The sequence below is a fragment of the Camelus dromedarius genome, chromosome 16 (genome assembly GCF_036321535.1).
Source record: "Camelus dromedarius isolate mCamDro1 chromosome 16, mCamDro1.pat, whole genome shotgun sequence".
In the NCBI taxonomy this organism is placed as follows: domain Eukaryota; kingdom Metazoa; phylum Chordata; class Mammalia; order Artiodactyla; family Camelidae; genus Camelus; species Camelus dromedarius.
Genome location: NC_087451.1, coordinates 18,938,531 through 18,962,262, shown reverse-complemented (window position 1 = coordinate 18,962,262; position 23,732 = coordinate 18,938,531). Strand labels below are relative to the sequence as shown.

At 55.8% G+C, this 23,732-nt stretch overlaps 3 protein-coding genes across 8 annotated transcripts; 2 read left to right on the top strand and 1 right to left on the bottom strand.

Annotated features, from left to right (window-relative positions):
• The first annotated feature begins 630 nt into the window (after positions 1 to 630).
• Positions 631 to 12,565, top strand: NEURL4 (neuralized E3 ubiquitin protein ligase 4). Of its 5 annotated transcripts, none has more exons than XM_031467753.2 (29): positions 631 to 927; positions 1,817 to 2,261; positions 2,485 to 2,550; positions 2,695 to 2,993; positions 3,164 to 3,275; positions 3,369 to 3,457; positions 3,955 to 4,027; positions 4,174 to 4,438; positions 4,687 to 4,868; positions 5,176 to 5,261; positions 5,385 to 5,547; positions 5,636 to 5,834; positions 5,926 to 6,002; positions 6,162 to 6,240; positions 6,579 to 6,748; positions 6,842 to 6,973; positions 7,375 to 7,520; positions 7,605 to 7,829; positions 7,927 to 8,025; positions 8,110 to 8,271; positions 8,476 to 8,640; positions 9,197 to 9,355; positions 9,754 to 9,933; positions 10,050 to 10,137; positions 10,231 to 10,338; positions 10,486 to 10,630; positions 10,795 to 10,907; positions 10,985 to 11,150; positions 11,879 to 12,565. In XM_031467753.2, exons 1-29 carry the CDS (start codon positions 646 to 648, stop codon positions 12,081 to 12,083), a joined length of 4,680 nt encoding a protein of 1,559 aa, XP_031323613.1. In that variant the 5' UTR covers positions 631 to 645; the 3' UTR covers positions 12,084 to 12,565. The 5 variants fall into 5 exon arrangements, 4 of the variants coding, with proteins under 4 accessions (XP_031323613.1, XP_031323612.1, XP_031323615.1 ...); XM_031467752.2 differs by having other exon boundaries at positions 6,579 to 6,754; XM_031467755.2 differs by lacking the exon at positions 2,485 to 2,550.
• Positions 12,566 to 12,692: 127 nt separating this feature from the next.
• On the top strand, positions 12,693 to 15,442 carry GPS2 (G protein pathway suppressor 2). Its single transcript, XM_031467757.2, has 11 exons — positions 12,693 to 12,835; positions 13,026 to 13,188; positions 13,525 to 13,634; positions 13,718 to 13,830; positions 13,958 to 14,037; positions 14,128 to 14,210; positions 14,384 to 14,537; positions 14,641 to 14,730; positions 14,820 to 14,899; positions 14,988 to 15,083; positions 15,260 to 15,442. The coding sequence occupies exons 2-11, from the start codon at positions 13,095 to 13,097 to the stop codon at positions 15,341 to 15,343; spliced, it is 984 nt and encodes a 327-aa protein (XP_031323617.1). The 5' UTR covers positions 12,693 to 12,835; positions 13,026 to 13,094; the 3' UTR covers positions 15,344 to 15,442.
• Positions 15,443 to 15,630: 188 nt separating this feature from the next.
• On the bottom strand, positions 15,631 to 20,456 carry EIF5A (eukaryotic translation initiation factor 5A). 2 transcript variants are annotated; one of them, XM_031467758.2, is made up of 6 exons: positions 20,241 to 20,456; positions 18,179 to 18,364; positions 16,906 to 17,010; positions 16,589 to 16,720; positions 16,431 to 16,504; positions 15,631 to 16,259 (listed from the first exon to the last, which is right to left on the bottom strand). In XM_031467758.2, exons 2-5 carry the CDS (start codon positions 18,341 to 18,343, stop codon positions 16,442 to 16,444), a joined length of 465 nt encoding a protein of 154 aa, XP_031323618.1. In that variant the 5' UTR covers positions 18,344 to 18,364; positions 20,241 to 20,456; the 3' UTR covers positions 15,631 to 16,259; positions 16,431 to 16,441. The 2 variants fall into 2 exon arrangements, with proteins under 2 accessions (XP_031323618.1, XP_064351236.1); XM_064495166.1 differs by lacking the exon at positions 20,241 to 20,456 and adding an exon at positions 19,877 to 19,999.
• Positions 20,457 to 23,732: the final 3,276 nt, after the last annotated feature.

The following is a 23,732-nucleotide window of genomic DNA, read 5'->3' as shown; positions in this document are numbered from 1 at the left end:
GTTGCCCAGAAACATACGCGAGCCCTTTTTCCCCCAAACTCGGCCCGCTCTGCCTCTCATGAGTTATGATACAAACGTGGAGGAATTGCGACAGTGTTGGGAGACATATCTGGCCTCAGTGGTGTGGAGGGCAGAGATTTTCACTTATAAAGGTCCCGGCTCCCTGCTCTGGGTCCTCGGTCCCCGCTCACACCACTTCCAAACGTGCAGCGAGAAGGAGAGACACCTCTTCCTCCTGCCGTAAAGCGAATACTTTAAGGTGTTGCCTGACTCGACGAAGACTGGGTTGTCGGTGCCAATGTCGCAAAGCTGAAAGTGTTTGGGCGCCAAGCCCCTCGTCGTAAAGATGCCTGCGGCAGGCGTTTCTTCCACTGTCGTAAAAGCTCTCTGCCTGTCTTCACCCCTCTCGAAGCCACTCTGTCACCTCGCCCGTGCCGTAAAGCAAACCTTCCCGACCCCGTCGTCCTTTCCGTTCCCACCGCTGTATAGTCCTTAGTTCCCTAGCCCGGGATGGTTCATTGCCCGGCAGTGCCGTAAAGCATATCTGGCCCCAGCCCCTGGTCCTATTCCCTCAGGGTGTCCGTGCACCGCGGTTGCCACGGTGCCGCCAAGCGCGGCTGTCGCGCGGCCCCGGTGTCAGCGGCGATGGCGGCGGGGTCGGGTGGGAGTGGGGGCTCTGGGGGAGGCCCGGGGCCGGGGCCAGGTGGGGGTGGGGGCCCGGGCGGGAGCGGCCCAGGACCGGGGTCTGGCGGGGGTCTGAGCAGCGGCGGGGAACTGCACCCGCGCACCGGGCGCTTGGTGAGCTTGTCGGCCTGTGGGCGTACAGCGCGGCGGCAGCAACCGGGCCAGGAGTTTAACCACGGGCTTGTGTTGAGCCGAGAACCCTTGCGCGACGGACGCATCTTCACGGTCCGCATCGATCGCAAGGTGCGGAGCTGGGGCCGCGGAATCGAAATGTGAAAGGTGGTGGGAGGGGACCAGAGGGAGATGGGGGAGGACACCCAGGGTAGCCCACATCACCGAGAGAGAACCGACAGACAGGACACCAGCTGATGGGCAGGAGAGGAGCATGAAACAGAAACATTAAGTTTCATGAAGAAAGAGACAAGGAGAGCTTAAGTTTCCTCAAGATCCAAGAGCAGGGAAGGGACATGGGGGCTCATTCACTGTAATGACTAAGGAACAGACATCCTGGGAAAATTTCTGGGGGATGGAAGATGGAGACACATCAGAGGTGTGATAGGGTAAGAAGACAGATAACCAAGAGAAGAAAAAAAAACTTTGGAGGACAGAGTCACTGGTTGGGCCAGAAAGATGGGTGAACAGAGATACTGAGGGAGAAAGGTGTATGTGTCTGGGCGTGATGTGTGAGTGCACAGAGATAGAATTTGAGAAGAGAGTGAATTTGAGTGGAGCCAGAGCCTAGGAGAGAATTAGGCCTGGAGGAAGAGAGTGGTCTGTAAGGGCCTGCATTTGGGTGGTCAGGGGGCCACAGAGACCAGGGAAGTTAGAGGAGGCAGGGGAATTTAGCTATCGTGGTGGAGAAAGGCGTGGTGTCTTAGACAGTGAGCACCCAGAGTGCAGAGCAGATTTGCTAGAGGAGAGCGGGCCCAACAATCCCGAGACCAGAGTCCAGAAAATTACTTGTGGGACTAGATCTCTGGATTGTGGTGCCTCATGTTGCAAGAGAAGGAAGCCAGTTAGCTGTCTGAAAGGTGGGAAGAGGGGGACACAGTGACCTGTGAAATGTGGTTTCCTAGTGGTGGGAGACCCATTGGTGGCCCATCCTGAGCCTCTGTCCACCACCCCATCACAGGTCAACTCCTGGAGTGGCTCCATTGAGATTGGGGTGACGGCACTGGACCCCAGTGTGCTGGACTTCCCAAGCAGCGCCACGGGGCTGAAGGGGGGCTCGTGGGTAGTGTCAGGCTGCTCGGTGCTGAGGGATGGACGTTCTGTGCTGGAGGAGTATGGTCAGGACCTGGACCAGCTTGGTGAAGGGGACCGTGTGGGCGTGGAGCGCACAGTGGCCGGGGAGCTGCGGCTCTGGGTGAATGGGCGGGATTGTGGTGTGGCCGCCACGGGCCTGCCCGCTCGGGTCTGGGCTGTCGTGGACCTTTACGGCAAATGCACCCAGATCACCGTGCTACCCCCTGAGCCAGGCTTCAATCCCCCTACTCCCATCCCCACGCCTCCCCTTGAGCCCTCTGCCCCACCTGAAGATTCTGCCTTGGCTGAGCAGGGAACCTCTGGGGATGAAGGTGAGAACACATCTAGGGCAGTGATGGAGGGGTGGGGATAAGGGAATGGCTGCAGGAATGGGGGAGACATAGTGACAAGTGAGGCTGGGTGTGGGCAGGACCACTCAGACCCCGGAGTCTGTTGAAGGGGGGAGAGCTGGGGCTAGAGGAGGGGGTCTCCTGGCTGTGGGCCTGGCAGCAGGGGCTGAACCCTTATTCCCCTCCCATCCTACCTGGTCCCCAGCCTTCATGGTGTCCCCAGCGCAGGCCCGGCCGGAGACGTTTCCTAACAGCCTTGAGTCGCATAATGGTGAGGGCTTTGGGGAGGCCCTGGGAAGGGGAGCGGGACGTGAGGTGGACAGGGAGGGACCTCAGGAGAGGGGTAGGGAGTGAGCAGCAAGCTTGGGGGTGTAGAGCCTCATTTCTTTTTTCCTTCCTCCGTTCTGCTGCCTAGACTTTGCTGGCATGGAGCTCTCCGAGGTGGTGAGCAACGCCATCCTGTCTGCCTACAACGGGGGGCTCCTAAACGTGAACCTGAGCTCCCCCCCAGCAGGGGGAGCACCAGGGCCTAGCGGTGCTGCCACGTCGCCCATCCTCACGTCCAACGATGCCCTCCTTTTTCACGAGAAATGTGGAACCCTCATCAAACTCAGCAACAACAATAAGACGGCTGAGCGGCGCCGGCCCCTGGATGAATTCAACAATGGGGTTGTCATGACCAACCGCCCACTCCGGGACAATGAGATGTTTGAGGTATGCCGGATCCTGGGGTCTGGCTAGCACCTCACCCTCTGGGAGCTAAAGATCGGGCTCGATCCTTGATGCCGGAAAGAGGGGGTGACCTGGGGAAGGCCCAAGGGATGAAGGTCCTTTCTCTGCCTTTACCTTCCCCGCCTCTCCCTTCTGCTGTCACTCCACCCCAGATCCGCATCGACAAGCTTGTAGATAAGTGGTCGGGCTCCATTGAGATTGGTGTCACCACCCACAACCCCAACAATTTGGAGTACCCAGCCACCATGACCAACCTACAGTCAGGTACCAGACCCTAGCAGGGTGGGGGCACAGGCCTGCGGTCGCTGAGGTTTCCAAGGGAGGCCGTACCCTAACCATGGTATCCGCTCCCCCCAGGCACCATCATGATGAGTGGCTGCGGGATCCTGACCAATGGCAAGGGCACCCGCCGCGAGTACTGTGAATTTGGTCTGGATGAGCTGCAGGTGAGGGTGCGGCACAGAGCCTGGGCCACTCTCCAGGGGTGCCCGGGTACCGCGCATCCCTGCCTGCGTACCATGGTCTCTGACCTAGGGCAAGGCTCTTTATCTTTTGCCTGAAGCTTCCTTCTGATAAGGCAGGGTTGCCCAACAGTTAGGCACTCAGATTTTGGACTCAGATGGGTTCAGTTCTTTTCGTTAGGCCACTTGTATAGTGATCTGAGGCAAGAAGCCTATCTTCTCTAGTAGTGTTTTTCCCTTTTTATTGTCTAGAAACGAGCTTGGTGGTAGTATTCGCCAGATCATCAGGAGTGTTAACAAGTCATAAGGTGGTTTAACACCGTATTTGACTTGCATTGAGCATTCAGAGTGGTCTGAGACTCATGGGAGCCTTTTGGAGCTGTTCCCCTGTCACGTAGGGTAGTGGGAAGGCTCTGGGACCGCTCTGTTCTCACAGTTCCCAGGACGAATCTGAAACCTTGTTATTTTTCTGCTTTGAATAGGAGGGCGACCACATTGGTCTCACGAGGAAGTCCAACTCTGCCCTCCACTTCTTCATTAATGGCATCGATCAGGGTAAGGGGAAGCTCAGAGAGGGTCGCTGGGTCAGGGCTTTCGGACAGGGGGAGCTATATCTTATCTTGTCGGTTTGTCACTGAGTTTTCTTGTTTTTGGCTTTTCTCCCCTCATCCCCCCATTCTCTGTGTCTTCCACCCCTATAGGCGTGGCTACCCCACTGACACCCCCAGTGGTGTACGGCGTGGTGGACTTGTATGGGATGGCCGTGAAGGTGACCATCGTCCACAATAACAACCATAGTGACCGTCTGCGCCGGAACAATGCCATCCTGCGGGCACTTTCCCCCGAGGGTGCTCTCCGCCGCGCTGCTCCTGCTGCCCAGGCGGAACCCGAGCGCCTGCTCTTCCACCCCAACTGTGGGCAGAAGGCAGCCATCACCCACGAGGGACGCACAGCCCTGAGGCCCCAGTATGGCCCATGGGGTGTGGAGAAGCCTGGGAAGGGGCTCTGATGGGATTAGAGGGAGGGGTAGAGAAGTGGGAGGCAGAGGGTGTCTGGTCTGGGGTATCCTGGATGGAGGACTGGGGACTCTCCTGGACCGCAAAGTGTAGCTGGTTGATTTGGGGTAATGGGTGTCAGGCAGGCCTGGCTGGGCTAAGCTTTGGCACACCCAGTGTGTGTGTTGGGCTCTGAGTCCCCACTTGCCACGCCCTCAGTGCCACCGATGACTTTAATCACGGCGTGGTGCTGAGCAGCAGAGCCCTGCGGGATGGAGAAGTGTTCCAGGTGCGCATCGACAAGATGGTAGACAAATGGGCTGGCTCCATTGAGATCGGCGTCACCACCCACAACCCTGCCTACCTCCAGCTGCCCTCCACCATGACCAACTTGCGCTCTGGTGAGCTCCTGAGAAGGGCAGGGCCAGGGTAGGTCTTAGGGAGGGGGCTGTCCCCAAAGCCCTGATGCTTGGTCTCTGGCCCCTCTTTCACTTGTCACACTTGTGACAGCCACTCATTTAGTGCCAGAGAAGTGGCCTGTGGACAAGGCCTGTGGCTGGCTGGGGAACTGCTCTGGGAAGAAAGAAACTACTGCCAAAGAAAAGACAGGCTGGGCTAATGGCTTTGGGGAGTAACGTGGGGACCACTGCATAAAGGGAGGAGCCCTGGCTCCCTCCGCATATCCTTTGCCACTCCTTGTCCCCCTAGGGACCTGGATGATGACTGGGAATGGGGTGATGCACAATGGGACGACCATCTTGGACGAATACGGGCACAACCTGGACCGACTCAAGGTGGGAGAGTTGGGGGCACCGCCAGGTCTCTGCAGCGGGGAGGTAGGCAAGGTGGGGCTGCTGCAGGACCAGCCCAGGCAGGAACTCTGCCTGACTCCTCACTCCAGCCCCGCTTCTTCCAAGGCAGGGGACACGGTGGGCGTGGTGCGGCGGGAAGATGGGACTCTCCACTTCTTTGTCAATGGGATGACTCAGGGCCCTGCTGCCTGGAACGTGCCCCCGGGCGTCTATGCTGTCGTTGATCTCTACGGCCAGGCGGCCCAGGCCACCATTGTGGACGACGTGGGTGAGGGCCAGACTGGGCAGGGGCAGGGATGGCCTTGGGAGGCCTCAGAGACAACTGTAGATCTAATGGATGATGTCCACTCTTGCAGAGGTGCCCCCGGTCCCTGAGCCACTCCCTGAGGGGAACAACCAGGCATCTCCAAGTTCCCCGTCATCAGGGGCCGGGGGCTCCGACCTCCGCTTCCACCAGCTGCACGGTAGCAACGCAGTCATCACCAACGGGGGCCGCACCGCACTCCGCCACAACTGCCGCAGCGAGTTCAATGACGCCATTGTCATCTCCAACCGGTCAGTGTCTGGACAGTCACGTCCCTACCTTCTTACTGCCCAGGGTCAGCCACCCCAGTGGGGCCTGTCTGATGGCCACTCTCCCTGGCAGGGCCCTGCGGGATGGAGAGCTGTTTGAAATTGTCATTCAGAAGATGGTGGACCGCTGGTCAGGTTCCATTGAGGCTGGTAAGGGGCCCGTGTGTGTGTGTGTGTGTGTGTGTGTGCGCATGTGTGTGCGTGTGCGCGTGCACGTGCATGGACGTGTGCATACACATGCTAGGGGGAGGTGCTGGCTCTCTGAGGCCGAGGCAGCCTTGGCTCTGCCCTACCCCTGCCTCCTTCCAGGAGTGACCGCTATTCGGCCGGAGGACCTTGAATTTCCCAACACGATGACAGACATTGACTACGATACATGGATGCTGAGGTTGAGCTGCGTGCTTTGGGGACCAGCTGGGTGGGGCTGGGTGGAGCTGGTTGGGATGACGGAATCAGTTTGGGGCCTGTGGTGGCCATGAACAATGCCAGACCAGATCTGGTTGCCCCCTCCCTTCAGTTTGAGGAAGCCCTCCCCCCAGGCCCTTGGGTAGGTCCTGCTTTTCCCTGGGGGGATCCCAGGGACATAGGAGACAAGATTGGGTCTGCCCCAGATCAAGATCCCAGTCCAAGGAACTGGAAGGTTCTGACAAGCAGAGACTGGTTCGAGAGGCCTGTATGGGAAGGAAGCTCGGAGGCTGACCTAGCCCCTCTCTGTCGTCCCTCCAGCGGCACAGCCATCATGCAGGATGGTAACACGATGCGAAACAACTACGGGTGCGACCTCGACGCGCTGGGCACAGGCGCGCGCATCGGCATGATGCGAACAGCCAAGGGTGACCTGCACTACTTCATCAATGGCCAGGACCAAGGCGCTGCCTGCTCAGGCTTGCCTCCCGGTAAAGGTGACTATTCTGTGGCTTTTGACCCGCCACCCTCGGCCCAGCTCACCCCAGGCTATCAGGCCTCTGACCCCTTCTTTTCCTACCCAGAGGTATATGCAGTCGTGGATCTGTATGGTCAGTGCGTCCAAGTGTCCATCACCAATGCCACCGGCCCCATGGACAATAGCCTGGCGACCAGCAACACCGCCACTGAGAAGTCATTCCCCCTGCACTCCCCAGGTTTAGCCAGCAAGGAGGGAGGGTGGGTGGGCTCTGCCTGCCTGCTGTGGGCCTAAGGGATGCAGCTTCTAGGTTGGGGACTGTTCAGAGCCAGACTGGCTGCAGCAGCTGCAGACTGAGGGGAGGAGGGAGGGATCAACCCTAGCGGGAAGCAGCCAAGAAGAGGGAGGAGGTTGCGCCTGGACCCTGCCCTGTCACCAAGGGCCCGGGACAGCATAGCTTGGCATGCCAGATTTGGGACCAAGTCTTGCTATGGTGAGAGAGGTGTCAGAGGTCTTGAAGGAGTAATGCAGATGGAAGCTTCATGTCAACTTCCTGCTTCACCTGAAAGTTTTATCTGCATCCTGTCTGAAGCTTCCTGCCGTAGTCCTCCCCCTTCCTCTGGTGCCATCTTTCCACAGTGGCTGGCGTGGCTCATCGATTCCACAGTACTTGCGGCAAGAACATCACACTGGAGGAAGACGGCACGAGGGCAGTGCGTGCGGCTGGTTACGCCCATGGCCTCGTCTTCAGCACCAAGGAGCTCAAAACGGAGGAAGTCTTTGAGGTGGGCTGTTGGAATATAATTCACAGCAGGGCCAGGCTGCTCCCTCTTGCCCCCAGCTCATGCCACTAGGCGCTTCTCTCTCAGGTGAAAGTGGAAGAGCTGGATGAGAAGTGGGCAGGTTGCCTCCGGCTCGGGCTGACCACACTAGCGCCAGGGGAGATGGGGCCTGGAGCAGGTGGCGGCCCCGGGCTGCCTCCCTCCCTGCCGGAGCTCCGGACCAAGACCACCTGGATGGTGTCCAGCTGTGAAGTCAGGCGCGACGGGCAGCTCCAAAGGATGAACTATGGCCGGAACCTAGAGAGGCTGGGGGTGAAGCAGCTGACTCCCGGCACAGGGGCGGGCTTGGGGGTAGGGGTGGTGGGGAAAGGTGGGCTGAGCACCCGTCCTTGCCTCACCTCGGCCCTAGGTGGGGAGCCGTGTAGGCATCCGCCGGGGGGCAGATGACACAATGCACATCCTGGTAGATGGAGAGGATATGGGGCCAGCAGCCACTGGCATTGCCAAGGTAGACACAGGACCTCCGCTGGGTCTGGGAGTGGGGTTGAAGTCCTTCACTGATCTCTGACTCCCCAGCTCTGTGTGCCCCTAGAACGTGTGGGCCGTGTTGGATCTCTACGGGCCGGTGCGGAGTGTGTCTATTGTCAGCTCCTCGAGGCTAGAGGAGCAGGAAGGCACCCAGCCTCCTTCCCCCAGCTCGGACACTGGCAGTGAGGGCGAGGAGGATGATGAGGGCGAGGAGCACAGCCTGGAAGTAAGAGGCAGCACCAGGACCCACAGGGTACAAGGATGGGCAGTGGGTGGACCATTGGCCACCAGGTGGTCTTTGGGCTCTCTGATCCAGTCCTGGTAGGACTGGGTAGGCAGAGGCTAATATGCAGGCTGCGTGTAGAGCCCAGAGGGGTGGCTCAGGCCCTGCGTCGGCAACCCCCGCAGCTCAGTCTCTCCTCCACTCCAGGGCCAGAATCAAGTGGCCATTATGCCCACAGCCCTCGAGTTCCTGGAGAACCATGGGAAGAACATCCTCTTGTCCAACAGGAACCGTACAGCTACGCGAGTGGCCAGCTACAATCAGGGCATCGTTGTCATCAACCAGCCTCTGGTGCCCCAGCTGCTGGTCCAGGTGGGCCTCACCTTGTCCCCAGCTCCTCTTGCTCAGGGTGACCCAGGGCCACCCCTCCTGGACAAAGGCTTTTTCAGGTCAAGGACAAAGTGGAAAGCATGTCCCTTGAGTGAGCTTCCTGGGCTTTTGTTTGTACCCTGTGATGAGAGTTGTAAATCAGTTACCAGGAAGTGCCCACCTGGGGACTGCTGAGGAAAGCAGTAGTGAGGGCTTGGGGGAGGCTGGGAGACTCTTGATCCTATATGTGGGAGTAGAGCGTGCTTTCCAGAGGAGGGGGCCTTGTGCTGCAAACTACAAGATATCAGTTAGGCAGGCAACAGCAGCCCTGGGGAACAAGAATCCTTTCAGAGGCAACAGCAAAACCAAGGCTGAAAGAGGGAAGGACACAACTGAATTTGCAGTTTCCTGTCTCTCCAAGCATCAGAAGGGGCAGCATCCCAGGCCACACTGCGGTGTGCTACCTTCTCTCTCTGGCTGGGGTATGGGGCCTGGTTCTGCTGGGTGGGTGGCCTTTTCCCAAGACGCTGTGATTGGGGAACAGTTTCCTTCTCCCCAGGTGCGAATAGACTTCTTGAACCGGCAGTGGACATCTTCCCTTGTCCTGGGAGTCATCACCTGTCCCCCGGAGAGGCTGAACTTCCCTGCTTCTGCCTGTGCCCTCAAACGGGCAGCCTGGCTGCTGCGGGGCCGTGGGGTCTTCCACAATGGTCTCAAGGTGGGTACGGAGCAGAGAGAAGCGAGAGGGCTAGGCCTCTGAGTGGGGAGGGGCTGGCCTTGAGGGAGAAGAGGGGCCCCTAGTCCTGGAGGTAGGACCACAAGTATATTTAAAGCAGCCCTGTAGTGGGTAGACCCCGTAGCAGGTGGGCCAGGGTGTGAGTTTCATTACCTGGACAGTCTCGGGCTTACTGCCTCCTCCTATGTCCCTGTCACTGAGAATGTCACGGGGGAAAGGGAGGTAGACTCCAGATAACTGAAGCAGAGGGTAGAGCCCTGGCAGTGGGCAAGTGTGGAGGCCAAGCCCAGGGACTGGTGACCTGAGCTTAGTGAAGGGCGGGGATGGCTGCTGCTGGTGGGAGTCTGATCTCTGGGAAGACAGTAGGTCTCTCCTCCCAGATCTGTGAGAAGTTCGGGCCAAATCTGGACACATGTCCTGAAGGCACCATCCTGGGACTGCGGCTGGACGGCTCTGGGGGGCTGCATCTCCACGTCAATGGGATGGACCAGGGAGTGGCTGTGCCAGATGTCCCCCAGCCCTGCCACGCACTCGTGGACCTTTATGGGCAGTGTGAGCAGGTCAGTGGCACCAGAGGCTGGGCTGTCGGAGGAAACGGGAAGTCTGCAGTTCCAGGAGGGGATCAGCAGGCTTGGGGGGCTGGTCACACTCTGCTGACCACCTCTGTCCCCTGTAGGTGACAATCGTGAGCCCTGAACCAGGGGCTGCCAGTGGAAAGAGTGCTGGAACCCAAGGGGACATGGAGAAAGCTGACATGGTGGATGGTGAGCCAGCTCAAGGGGCCGGGGTCCCACTGCACCCCCACCCCGCACTTCTGGCCCCGGCTCCTGTGAACTGTGCCCCCTCTGCTCCCTCAGGTATCAAGGAGAGTGTTTGCTGGGGCCCACCACCCGCTGCTAGCCCCCTCAAGAGCTGCGAGTACCACGCCCTTTGCTCCCGTTTCCAGGAACTGCTGCTGCTTCCCGGTGAGTCCCTGGTCCCCCAGAACCTGCCTCATTGCTGTCCCAGCCCTGGGCCAGGCCCAGAGCCCTGGAGACCAGTTGGAAAGAGGTCAAGTGGCTGAGATCCCAGGCAGGAGCCATGCCACAAAGTCTGCCACTCACTCTCCACAGAGGATTATTTCATGCCTCCGCCGAAGCGTAGCCTGTGCTACTGTGAGTCTTGCCGGAAGCTTCGAGGAGACGAGGCCCACAGGCGCCGTGGGGAGCCCCCCCGGGAATATGCCCTACCCTTTGGCTGGTGCAGGTTCAACCTCAGGTACATGTAGGGCGGGTTCACGCAGCTCCCTCACTGTTTTTTGCCCCCTTGAGGAAGGAAGGTCCTGAGAGGGTGTATGGAAGAAGCGACAGCACCTCTCCTGAGGGCTGACCTCAGGGAGCCAGTGACTTTTGTCCCATTTGCCCTTTCTGTCCACCTCCTAGGGTGAATCCCCGCCTGGAGGCTGGGACACTAACCAAGAAGTGGCACATGGCGTATCATGGGAGCAATGTGGCAGCTGTCCGGAGGGTGCTGGACCGAGGGGAGCTAGGAGCAGGTACCCTGCACTGGTGGAGGCAGGGCGGGCTGGGCCTGTGGGCCGAGGGCGCTGCCCTGACCCTGCTCTCCTCACAGGCACTGCTTCCATACTGAGCTGCCGGCCCCTGAAGGGAGAGCCTGGGGTGGGGTTTGAGGAGCCTGGTGAGAACTGTGCGCCTCCCCGGGAGGAGCAGCCCCCTCCAGTGCTGCTTTCCCCCTCCCTCCAGTATGCTGGGGCCGAGACTCTGGCATCCAAAGTGCAGTGAGTACACAGGAGGGGGCCCCAGGAACCCTTGGGTCTCCATGATTCTCTCTCCTTTCTCACCTTGTCTCGCTAGTTCCTCAGTCTCCACCCCAGCCCTTTCTTCGCACTTACTTTGAACAAATATCACTTATTTTGTTCTGTCACGAAGAGCAAAAAAGGAAACCTTGCTCTTGTGGAACTTCTGTCCTCTCTTCCTCTGGAATGTTTATGCATAAGTATTTAGTATTTTTAAATGTGACAGGTAAACACCTTAGAAACAGAAAAGGTAGAGTGGAGGGAAGTGGATCAGAAGTGTGGTTGGAGCGGGCATATTAAATACGGTAGTCAGCGTAGACATTAAGAAGATGAGATTTGGGGGGAAATCTATAGCTCAGTGGTAGAGTGCCAGCTTAGCATGCACAAGGTCCTGGGTTCAATACCCAGTACCTCCATCTGACAAATAAATGAACGTAATTACCTCCCTCCCTTCCCCTCAAAATAAAAATAAATTTTAAAAAGAAGAAGATGAGACTTGAGCAAAGGCTTGGAGAAGGAAGGAGGGAGTAGTTAGTCCAGCAGGCGTTGGGAGGAAGACCATCTCCAGTAGAACGAACAGCCAGAGCCAAGTCACTATAAGGAGGGAATGATTCCTGGGAAGAGCAGGGCCAGCTGCTAACTGCGGTGGCTGCAGTCAGCAAGGGAGGGGCAGAGGCCTCACTGCCCTGTTTCTGCTTCTTGCCTGACAGATTCCGGGACCCCAAATCCCAGCGGACGCACCAGGCCCAGGTGGCGTTCCAGGTGTGTGTGCGCCCTGGCTCTTACACCCCCGGCCCCCCTTCCGCTGCCCTCAGAGAACCCCCCGACCCTCACTTCAGTCCAGCTGAACTTGAGTGGGTCACCAAGGAAAAGGGGGCTACACTCCTCTATGCCCTGCTGGTACGGGTGGAATGAGGGGTGAGACCTCACTTACTACCAAGCACAGTTGGGCCTTGGGCCCGTGGACTCCGAGTGACGACTGCCGCCACCTCATTCCAGCACCCACGGCATGCACGGGGCTCCGCCTGGCAGATGCACAGGAGCCCATAGGCAGGCTCTCAGACTAGCTGGGAAGCGGAGCACACCTCCCAGCCCAGGGCCGGACAGCCCCTCCGTGGCAAGGGAGCAGCGGGGAGCCCGGCGCAGGCCCTGGGTGGCCCCTCTCCATGCACTGATCTGGGGAGCACAACTCCCCGCGACTCCTCCCCCACATCACTTAATTTATTTCCGTTTCTGTTCTGGTTACTGTGAATCCCAGAGGAGTCTCCCTGCGCCCCACACGAAGCTGCTTCCCCGGGCCCAGCGGGAGTGGGGAAGGCAGGCGCGGGGTTCCGGCCCTCTGTACAGTTGTTACTGACTCTGATTTCTAAGGAGCCAATAAACGCCGTCTCAGAGCAGCCGCCTCGGCCATTCTCGCGCGCGCGCGTCTCTCGCTTCTTGCTTCTCGGAGGAGCCCCGGCCCCGCCACGTCGCGGGGGCGCAGCAGCGGTGTTTGGACACCACGGGCACCCGTCGCCGGCACTCCCGCCTCCCTCGCGCCCCGCCCCGTCCCGCCCCACCTGCGAGGCCACAGCCGCCCCGACTCCGGAAGGATTCGGCTCAGTGGCCGGATGTGACGCCGCGGCCCGGGCGCTCAGGAGGCCGAGGAGAAGGCGACGAGAAGACGGGTAGGGAGGGGCCGGCGCCCGGGTGGCGGGCAGGGGGTCGGAGAGCCAAGGCCGAGACCCCCGCCCGCACGCGAAGGAGCCGCGCTGTTGGCCCGGCGGGAGGCGGGCGGTGGGCACGTGACCGGGGCGGCGGACGGGCAGCTTCCGCCTGGGCCTGGCGCGCTCCGCCTGAGCACCCGCCTCCCCGCAGGCCCGGTACGAGGTCTGGCAGCCAGTGACAGAGTCGGGTGCCCACGGCCCGAGCGTCCCCGGCAGCACCATGCCTGCGCTCCTGGAGCGCCCCAAGCTCTCCAACGCCATGGCCAGGGCGTTGCACCGGCACATCATGATGGAGCGGGAGCGCAAGCGACAGGGTGAGCCGGAGCCAAAGAGAGAGGACGCCCCGAGGCGCCCCGCTCTCCCAGGGCTGACCCCTACCCGCGGGCAGACCAGTGTGCGGGTGGCCGAAGTCAGAGGAGCGACGAACAACCCCAATTTGGTGGGAGCCAGAGGCCAGATCTAAACTCCAGAACCCTTGAGCTGGGAAGGACCTTGGAGAGCACCTACTAAACTTCCCCGTCCCTGTCCTCTCCAGAGGGAAAGAGCCAGTACCAAGAGCATTGGGATAAGCAGTTTTTGCTGTTCTTCAGTCACATTCTAATATTTTAACCATCCTGTCACTTTCCCATTCTGCCCACCTCTTCCTCCAGAGGAAGAAGAGGTGGACAAGATGATGGAACAGAAGATGAAGGAAGAGCAAGAGAGGAGGAAGAAAAAGGAGATGGAAGAGAGAATGTCACTAGAGGAGACCAAGGAACAAGTAAGCAGTCCTTTGATCTCTCCCACCCAGATCTTTCTTCCCTGGGTTCTCCTGCTTTCATCTTCTCTCCCCTTCCTTCCCAGATCCTGAAGTTGCAGGAGAAGCTTTTGGCATTACAGGAAGAAAAGCACCAGCTTTTCCTGCAGCTTAAGAAAGTTTTACATGAGGAAGAAAAACGGAGGCGAAAGGAGCAAAGGTGGGATTGGAGAGCTAAAAATAAAATTGGGATCAAAGTGGAACTGGGATCAGATAACGAAAGATTAGTGTCTAATGGCGAACAAGGGGACATGTCTTTGCTTTTGACCTGCCTTCCTTTCACTCAGTGACCTGACCACTCTGACATCAGCGGCGTACCAGCAAGGCCTGACTGTTCACACGGGAACTCACCTCCTCAGCATGCAGGGTGAGGATTAAAGAATCCACTTGTCTGAATGGGCCTTCCTGGTGGTTGCAGCCTTACTTCAGCATCATGAAGCCCCCTCTCCCTCTCTAGGGAGCCCTGGAGGACACAGTCGCCCAGGCACCCTCATGGCGGCTGACAGAGCCAAACAGATGTTTGGACCGCAGGTGCTTACGGTAAGAGCAGTAGGATTGTGTGTCTAGGCTGTCATTTTTTCCTACTACTCCCACCCTCGGTAAAGCAGCACCCAAGTCATGAGCCTATCAAACTGAACTGTGGAGGCAACCTGAGTTTTTGCTTTCACGTTCACTGAGTTTACAGGCAGTGAGTTCTCACCTTTCCTCCTTAGACCCGGCACTACGTGGGCTCGGCAGCTGCTTTTGCAGGAACCCCAGAGCACGGGCAATTCCAAGGCAGCCCTGGTGGTGCCTATGGGACTGCTCAGCCCCCACCTCACTACGGACCCACACAGCCTGCCTACAGTCCTAGTCAGCAACTCAGAGGTGCGTGGTGGGAAAAGTGAGAGGGGGCTTTCCCTCAAGGCCCAGAGGGAGTGTCAACAGGCCACAAGAAGGTTCTGATGGCAGTGCTCCCTGCCCTCCTCAGCACCTTCGGCATTTCCTGCAGTGCAGTACCTGTCTCAGCCACAGCCACAGCCCTACGCCGTGCACAGCCACTTTCAGCCCACCCAGACAGGTGATGCACCCCACACAGGCGCCCCAGTCCCACGGGTCCTTTCTTTTCCCATTCTCTACTGGTTTCACACACCCATCTTCCCCATCTAGGGTTCCTCCAGCCCGGTGGTGCCCTGTCCTTGCAAAAGCAGATAGAACATGCTAACCAGCAGACTGGTTTCTCTGACTCAGTGAGTATGGAGCCTTGGGAAGTCAGGGGAAGGGCCGCCTGCACTAAGGGGAGCCCCACGGTGCCTCAGCTGACTTTGTTCTCTGCAGTCCTCCCTGCGCCCCATGCATCCCCAAGCTCTGCATCCAGCTCCTGGACTCCTTGCCTCGCCTCAGCTCCCTGTGCAGATGCAACCAGCAGGAAAAGTAAGGATGGTAATCCAGCCCATCAGAATCCCAACACTACCAGGGAAAACAGGATTGGGCAGAATAGATGCCCCCACCCCCGTTCTCCCTTCCTCCTTGGGGGTGGCTGTTTAGTCCCGCTGGAGTAGAGCAGGCATGCACACTGACAAAGCCCTCCTTTTCATCATGGCTGCCAGTCGGGCTTTGCAACCACCAGCCAGCCTGGCCCTCGGCTTCCCTTCATCCAGCACAGCCAGAACCCGAGATTCTACCACAAGTGACCATCAGATTTTATCTTCAACCTCGCCCCCAGCCCCTGCCATGGGGGAGGATCCCTGGTGTGCCCCAATCCGAGGCCAATAAAATCTACCTGCCACTTCCCCCTGGCTGCTGTCTGTTGCCTCCCACTGGGCTGCTTGGAGGGTGGGGGGGTGGCTGGCAGGCCCATGGGAGTCACAGTGGGACAGTGACTTGGTAGTAATGAACTCCCTGTCAGAGTTTAATCTGTAATCTTATTTTCTGGTTTCCAAATACCCATTTAGTTCAAAGAAGCAGTTGAGTTGGTAGCTTCATATTAAACTTGTAGTTTTATTCAGGTTTGATCTTAACAAATGTGTCGGGGAGAGAGCCCGCAGGAAAGGGTGAAGCCCATGGGGACAGGGCCCTCCCAGGTGCCTGAGGAGGGGGCAGGTCCCCTCCCCTCTCCTCCTCTTCCCTCCCCATCTAGAGGGATTTGGGGAGAGACAGGCTGGGGAGGGGGCTGGTCCCCAGTCTGTAGGGGTGGTGCTTGGGATGAAGGACTACAGAGAATAAGGGATCAGACCAGGGATGAGTAGAGGAAGGGCACAAGGACCATTTGCCAGAATCCACAGCTTTCTGATTCCAGATTGGAATTAAAAAAAAAAAAAAAAAAAAAACTAAACCACAAGCAGCACCCACCTCCTCTCCCCGACCAGGGCTGTAGTGCGAGGGGAGAAGAGGAGGGCAGCTTCACCAAGGCCATGGTTCACTCACTCCTGGCCAAAGGAGCAGGGTGAAGGGCAGGGGCTCCCCGACAGATTGAGGGGGTGGGGGAAACCAAAATAAAACGTCAAATAAATTGTGTAGGAGTCCAGCCAAGGGCCCTGCCAGAGCTGGGCCAGACTGGGGGAGGGGGCCTCTGCAGGCTGGAGGATCACTGCTGCCACCACAGCCACCCTAGATAGGAGAGAGAAACCAGGTGAGACAGGGTAAACCTTCAACAGGAAGAAGGGCAAAGGGGACAGGACCATGCTGGGGGCAGAAAATAAGCCTGGAACAATTAAAACTAAAGCAGTTCTTTGATGGAGACAACAAAGTGGGCAGCTGGGGGAGGGCCGTCACACTCACCTGGGAGCCACTTATTTTGCCATGGCCTTGATTGCAACAGCTGCCTCCTCTGTCATGGCAGACAGCACCGTGATCTTGGGGAGCAAGGGGAATAGAAGGCTGAGCTCAGAGGAAGAGGCACAAAGAACAAAGCAGGGCACAAAAGCGGGGCACCATACCAGGATCTCTTCTCCACAGTCATACTTCTGCTCAATCTCCTTGCCGAGGTCTCCCTCAGGCAGACGAAGGTCCTCTCGCACCTCCCCACTGTCTTGGAGCAGTGATAGATACCCATCCTGGATGCCAATCAGCTGCGGGCAGATAAGGATGGAAGCTGAAGGTGGGCCCAGGTAGCTTGAGAGTAAGGGTTGGATAGGCAAACTGCTAATACCCTCTTCTCCTGCCATTTCCCTTCTCTCAGCACAAGCTCTTCTGCTCATTCTGTATTTCTCCCCCATAAACCACTAGCCCACCTACACCCAGATCATCTACATACCTGAAAATCATTCCTTTTGATGTTGGGGACATCCATATTATGAGTTGACGGGCAGATATCTTCATATTTCTTCCCAGTAAAGATGTCAATACCAACCAGATGGACCTGTATGTATGCATCACATCAAAGAGAAACCCAACCAGACTCTAGGATGGAAGAGATAAAGGCTCAAGTTGCCCCTAGCTGGTGAGGGAAGCTGTCAGGGCAAAGATTAGGGGAGTTGGAATTGAACTAATCAACTCAAGAAAGAAACACTAAAGCCTCTTAAAAACAACCCAAGGCCAAAAGACCACCACTGACACTGGGGTTGACAGCACAAGGGAAGTTGTAGGGCAGGCTTGGAGCAGTTACCTAGAGTTATCAAAACATTACTGAGGCCAAGATCCTAGGGGAGGAGGGAGAGTCTATGTAAAACTTTGGAAGAGGTTTTAGATATCAGCATAAAACAAGGAACTTGGAAAACAAGGAAGATCAGAAAGAGCTGAGGAAACAGGAAAGAATGAGAAAGGAAGAGAGCTGAAAAGCAAAAAGGATTTGGGGGAGACCAGAAAGAACTATGCATTTAGGAAAAAAGGAAACCAGAAAGTAGAGAGAATGACCTAGACATTAGGGGGTAACCCAAGATAAATGCCAAGTCAACAGAAGATAGAAAAACTAGGGAGCAAAACAAGAAATCCAACAAAGATGAACGACGTTTAACTTTTGAGGAAAAACAACCTTAAAGTGACAAGGAAAGCACTAGCAAGAATGTTAGGACCTAAGTAAGGAAGCAAGGAGGGGACAGGGAGAGGCAGTCTGATAACTGCATCAGAGATCCAACAGGAAAGCTGGCACTGGACAGTGGGGCAGCAAGCTGATTTGGAAGCTCCAAGGTACACTGGAGCCCCTCCAGTGGAGGGTGCGTAACATGGTAGGACTGCAGATATCCCAGGTAAAAGTGAGGGAAACAAAGAGCACCTACAAAGACTCAAAAGGAGACACACAGAAAAGGTGAAAGGCAGGATCAAGGACGGAGTAGCCTGAGCATTAAGGACCACGAAGAGTTGAAGACTTACATAAAAGGGGGGGGGGGGTTTTACCAAGAATGACAGGGCACAGGAGGGTAACCAAGGAGGAAGCTGAAGGCCTAAGACTGGTGTAGTAGTCGAACGTTATCCAGGGCTGAGTGCTGAACACAAGGATCTGGATGGTAATCAAAGAGCTAAAGAACATAGAGAGCTAGCACTGATGACAGCTTGTGGGGGAAGGCACGATGTGGAAGTGAAATTCTAACCTTGGCGTGGCCGTGCTTGCCAGTCTTCGAGGTGGACATCTCCACAATCTTACATGGCCGGCCTTTGAGCACCACAAAGCCATTCTTACGTAATGCTGAGCACTGCATCGGGAAGGTGGCTGAGGCCCCTGCATCTCCTGTCTCGAAGTCCAAATCATCTGCCATTTTAAGAGGCTTCGATTCCAACTAGAGTCAAGAAGAGAACTAGGGTCAGTAAGGAGGTTAACAGGGTCTCCAGTTTACCCCACTCCACTCTGGAAATATTGCTTCATTTCTTCCCCAGCCCTTTATTCCATTACCCACGTAAAATAGTGTCAAAGTTCCTACATTAAATACTGATTGACATCACAAATACTGAAGAACCGGTGCATGTATGCAGGTGGGTGGGGGATAAGCAAGATCCCCATCTGAAATGAAAGTTAAAGGGGTGAGTTGGGAAAGGAAAGCTCCAGGAAGTTAGGATGCCAAATCTCTGAGATGGGCAAAGGCCTAATTCCTGGTATTGGGAGGACTCAGGTGTTACTTGCCACTGAAACCAACCACCCTTCTTCCCCACACATAACCAGGGCTATAATTAGGTGAGCAGCTATGAGCCAGCAAAAAGGCGGGGCTAATGTGGGGGGGGAAGGGGGGTGGAGACCGGAGGACGGGGAGCCCCACCCGTCTCTGCCACCCCCCCCCCCATCCACACACGAGCCAGTCATTGGTACAGGAAACCACAAGGCCTCTTTGGGGGATTCCCGCCTCTCCAACATGCATTCGCAGATGCAGCCAAGGGGGAGAAAATAAAGTTGTTTTCTAATTGATCCCTCTACCAAACACCTCTGGTTTCCCAAAGGGAACCCAGGAACCCAGCCTCTCCTCCAGGGCCCTCCCACTTTTCCCAGGATGCATCGGTCCTGTCGGATTTTCAGGCCGGGCCTGTACAGTCAGTAGAGAGTGGGGGAGTGGGGAGTGGTGAATGACAATAAAATGAAAGCAAAAGGCTGGTAGTAGCTAGTGAGTAGTATAAATTATACCAAGCTAGTAGAGTTAAGGACTCTAAAACCAGGAACTCCCAAACCAGACACCGAGAAAGACAGTGACAAGGTGAAGAGCACCTATCACAGCGGGTAACTCATCTGCCCAGGACTTTTAGGCGCTGTCGGCACGATCGAGAAGAGTTGGGCTCCCGTCCAATTGCCCTCGGTTTCCCCATTTCTCTGGCCTCCCAGCACAGAAGAGTGCCACTTACATCTGGCTGGTCGCCTCACTTCACATGAGGATTGGGAGGAAAGCTCCAGGGGCCCATGAGGTGGGGAAGCGCTAACATATGCCCGCAGCGAGCTCTCCGGGGTGATCAGGAACCGGGCCTCGGGCTTCTCTCACTCCTCAAAATTCCAAGCTCCCTTAGGCGCTCGCGAGGACCTGCTCTCCCCGCGCTGGGGGTTGCCGGCTCCTGCCCACCATGTGGCCGCCCGGGGCTTCCGGTGGCCGGGACCTGGGGGGAGGGGTCCCCGCGCTGCCATGCGGCCCCGGTCCACGTTCGGCCATGAGGCCGCCGACCCGGAGGGCAGCCTCCCCTCGGGGGCACTTCCGGTGCTGCGGCCGCCCCCTCCTCAAAGGCCGCGCCAGGCCGAAGCCACGCCGCCCTCCCTCCCCCTCGCCGGCCGCCAACCCCCCCCACTTGCCCTCTCACCGAAGAGCCCCCTCCCCCACCTCACGTGGCCTCCCGGCGCCCGGTTTTCAACGGCCCAGGCACCCTACCCCCGGCGGGCCGATCTGGCCCCCGGCCCTCGCCCCGGCGTGGCCGTCCGGCGGCCTCTCCCGCGTGGCGGCCTCGCGGCTCGCCGTCCCCCGCCCTGCGTCGCTCCAACGTCACCCGGCCGGCCCCAACCGTCACCCTGCGCGCCAACCGGGTCGCGCGCCCGCTTCTTTCCGCACCTCGCGCCACTCGCCGACCGAACCCCGTGCGGCGGCAGCCGCTGCTTCCCTCTGCCCCCTCCCCGACCCCCGCGCAGTCCCATCTCTACTCCCAGGCCCAAGCCAAGGTTCCGCGCACGCGCGCCCTACCCGCTCTCACCTCGCGCGAACCCACTGAGTCGACCCCGTCCGCTCGCCGCGAGCCCAACCGCTGCCTCCGAGCCCGCTGCCGCCGCCGCCGCCGCCGCCTCTACCGCCGCCGCCGCTGCTGCACACGGGTCTTAGTACGCAGGCGCCGACTCCCCACTGACCAACCAAGCAGCCCTGTGACAGCCGCGCAAGCGTGCTATGTATCTCCTCCGCCCTCCACCCCCGCACTGCGCAAGCGCACAGACCCTCCCCGATCTCCACCCTCCCTCCCACCTACCCATCCAATGACGCGCATACGTGACCCCGCCCCTCACATATCCTGAGCTCTTCCCACCGGTAGGCAACGCGCAGGCGCACCCGGTTTTTTAAGCCCTTCAACCTCCTCTCCCCTCCCCGCGTTAAACCACCAGCCTTACCGGACAGTCCTTGCGCCTGCGCAATAAGGAGCCCTGCACGCCACACCCTCTGAAGGAAACGCCTCGGCCTCAAGGCGCATGCGTGTTGGGAATCCTGACCGCCCCTTCCACCTCAGACGTCGTCTGTACGCCAGGCGGTGAAAAGACCACGCCGCTGTATTGCTTGTCTCGTCTAGGACGCATGCGTCTTAGGAAACGCCCCACCTCGACTTTAGCTGGACTTAAAAGAGTCACACGTTTCAGAAAACTTGTACTGTGGGGTGGGCCCCTTGTCTCAAAGCCCATCCCCCCGGTTCCACACATGCGCGAGAGAGCGCTTTCCGCTCCACTCTTCCTAGCCCGGTAGTGTGGTCGGGTTACCACCCATCTCAGCTTCACTTCTCTAAACTGTGCGAAAGGCTCTGCCATAGAGTTTCACCCGGAAAGGTAGAGCGGCCCTGTCCCGGCCACCATCTTGTTTAAACCCTCAGTCTCCGTAGGTCCCTGTGGCTTCCATGGAGCCATTCTACCTCTGAATCCTAAAATAAAGAGATTTACATGGCATTTTTCTCTGTTTCCCCAGCTGCTCTCTGCGGTATCCAAAACAATTGTCTACGAGCACTTGTAGAAAAAATTCTCTATAGAGTGACATCAAATTCCACTGACGTTCTCTAAATCATGGAAGGTGACCATGAAGTATGTATCTCGGAATGAATTTCTCTGACCTTCTAGGGAAGAAAGCTGCTGCTTTTAACTTTGTAATTTTCTCCCCCCAGTTCCTAGGTTTTCAGTACTTCATGGCTAACTTGTTAGCTTCAGTAAACTAGGTGGGCAACAGTATTGGGGAACAGGATAAGCAACTAAATAACTGGGCTTGGAAACCAAAATCCCGAATCTGGTTCTTCTTTTGTTTAAGAACCCTGTGATGTGATAGATGTGAATGGCAAACACTACCTTGAATTAATACATCTATGTAGCACATTTTACTATCACCCCAACTCCTCCTCCTCCATTTTCTGAAATTTCTGCTATTTCCTTTGGGGGAGGGGGAAACTTTGCTAGGTACATTGTTTTGAAGACCAATACCTGCTCTTCTCAAAGATATATTGCCCATATGACCCAACAATTCCACTCCTAGGTATATACCGCCCCCCAGGTTAAAAACAGGTACAAAAATCCTTGCATGCAAGTATGTCCAGCAGCAGTATTCATAGTAGTCAAAAGGAGGAAACAACCCAAATATCCATCGACAGATGCATGAATGAACAAATTGTGGTATATACACATAGTAGCATATTAGTCACAAAAAAAGGAATGAAGTATTCATGCTTACTATAAATAGAGAAACTTTGAAGACGTTATGCTAACTGAAAGAAGCCAAACAAAAAAGGTTACACATTTATTATCTCATTGATACACGCTATCCGGAATAGGTAAATCCATAGAAACAAAAAGCAGATTGGTGGCCACCAGGTGCTAGGGGTGAGGGGAATGGAGAGTAACTGCGTAATGGTCATTTGGTTTTAAGAATGAGAAAATGTTCTGGAAATAGAGGTAGTGGTTGGGCAACCACGTGAATGCACTAATACTGCTGATTTGTTTATTTTAAAATGGTTAGTTTTATGTTATGTGAATTCCACCTCAATTTTAAAAACTCTTGTACCCGAGTGTTTTTTAACATGATTCATAATAGCCAAAAAATAGAAACTACTCAAATATCCATCAACTGATGAAGGGATGAATAAAATACAGTATGTCCTCACAGTGAAATATTATTCAACAATGAAAAGAAATGAAGTACTGGGTACATGCTACAACATGGATGAACCTTGAAACATACGCTAAATGAAAGTCAGTCACAAAAGACCACATAGTGTATTATTCCATTTACATGAAATGTCCAGAATAGGCAAATCCATAAAGACAGAAAGTAGAGAGTAATTGCCTAGTGCTGAGGGGTTAGGGGGAAATGAAGAGATGGAGAAGGGCTGCTAACCGGTATGGGGCAAGGGACAGAGGGTGTGTTTTTGGAGTGATGAATATGTCCTAAAATTTATTGGAGTGATGGTTGTCCTCTTCAGATATTAAAAAAAAAAAAAAAAACAAACACTGAACTCTACACTTTAATTAAATTATATGCTATGTGAATTATATCTTGATAAAGCTGTTACTTTTAAAATGTATTGTCACCTTTGATAGTACATACTGTGCACAATGTAACAGTCTTAACTGGTTCATTTCTCTGAGACATTGTTGAAGTGTCTGTGTGGGTGAGCTAAGTCACAAGCTCCATAATTTTAAAAGGGGCTGAGTGACGACAGCCCCCACGAGCTTCCATTCAAAATAGAAGGGGCCCAAAGAATCTTGACAGAAGGCTAAGACATACACACTCAGAAAAAGAGAAGGGTAAGATATTATATAGTATCGTACGTTGATGAGATAGTATCTGGGAAGACCACAGTAGCATTAGACCTATGGAGTTACCACAGTTCAGGGTAGAGTCCTCAGTTTTGTAAGCCCCAACATTTTATTTTCCAGTCAAGTCTCTTCTTTAGGGAAAACTTTCCTGACCTACCAAACTAAGCTTCTCATGTTATATGTTCTCACAGCAAACATTATAGTATTTATCATAGATTGTTAATATCCATTTACATGTGGAATTGCTTTATTAATGTCTGGTCTTCTCCATTAGACTATAACCTGTACAGGGACAGGAATCTGGCTGCTTTGTTCACCACTGTATCCTCAGCTTTTAGAATTGTGCCTGGAAAAAAAAAAAAAAGAATTGTGCCTGGCAAACTCTTGGTACATCACAGATTTAATGTTGAATGAAGGTACACCTGACTCAAGCCAGCTAGACTCACAAGAGATTGACAAAGAAATGGCAGTAACAGCTTATTTATAAATGAATTGAAATGGTGAAAAGCAACAGAACATCTGTGTTGGCTGGTCCATCTGTCCATTCTTTCTATAAGAAAATACAAGTAGAAAAACAGAATGTAGCCAAGTTGCCTTGAAATCAAGATAAAAGAATTAGCTGTGAGTATATACTTCACGACTAGTCCCCTACAGCTCTAAGAGCATGCACATTTGTCTTCAGTGTAGAA

Excerpts from the sequence above, each read along its gene's own strand:
- NEURL4 (XM_031467752.2), top strand. The coding sequence starts at position 646 with ATGGCGGCGGGGTCGGGTGGGAGTGGGGGCTCTGGGGGAGGCCCGGGG. Across the intron at positions 5,548-5,635 it reads CACCATTGTGGACGACGTGG|AGGTGCCCCCGGTCCCTGAG; the intron begins GTGAGGGCCAGA and ends CCACTCTTGCAG. Across the intron at positions 8,026-8,109 it reads CAGCCACTGGCATTGCCAAG|AACGTGTGGGCCGTGTTGGA; the intron begins GTAGACACAGGA and ends GTGTGCCCCTAG.
- GPS2 (XM_031467757.2), top strand. The coding sequence starts at position 13,095 with ATGCCTGCGCTCCTGGAGCGCCCCAAGCTCTCCAACGCCATGGCCAGG. Across the intron at positions 14,538-14,640 it reads TCCTAGTCAGCAACTCAGAG|CACCTTCGGCATTTCCTGCA; the intron begins GTGCGTGGTGGG and ends TGCCCTCCTCAG. Across the intron at positions 14,900-14,987 it reads AGACTGGTTTCTCTGACTCA|TCCTCCCTGCGCCCCATGCA; the intron begins GTGAGTATGGAG and ends TGTTCTCTGCAG.
- EIF5A (XM_031467758.2), bottom strand. The coding sequence starts at position 18,343 with ATGGCAGATGATTTGGACTTCGAGACAGGAGATGCAGGGGCCTCAGCC. Across the intron at positions 16,721-16,905 it reads TCAAAAGGAATGATTTTCAG|CTGATTGGCATCCAGGATGG; the intron begins GTATGTAGATGA and ends ATCTGCCCGCAG. Across the intron at positions 16,505-16,588 it reads ACTGTGGAGAAGAGATCCTG|ATCACGGTGCTGTCTGCCAT; the intron begins GTATGGTGCCCC and ends TTGCTCCCCAAG.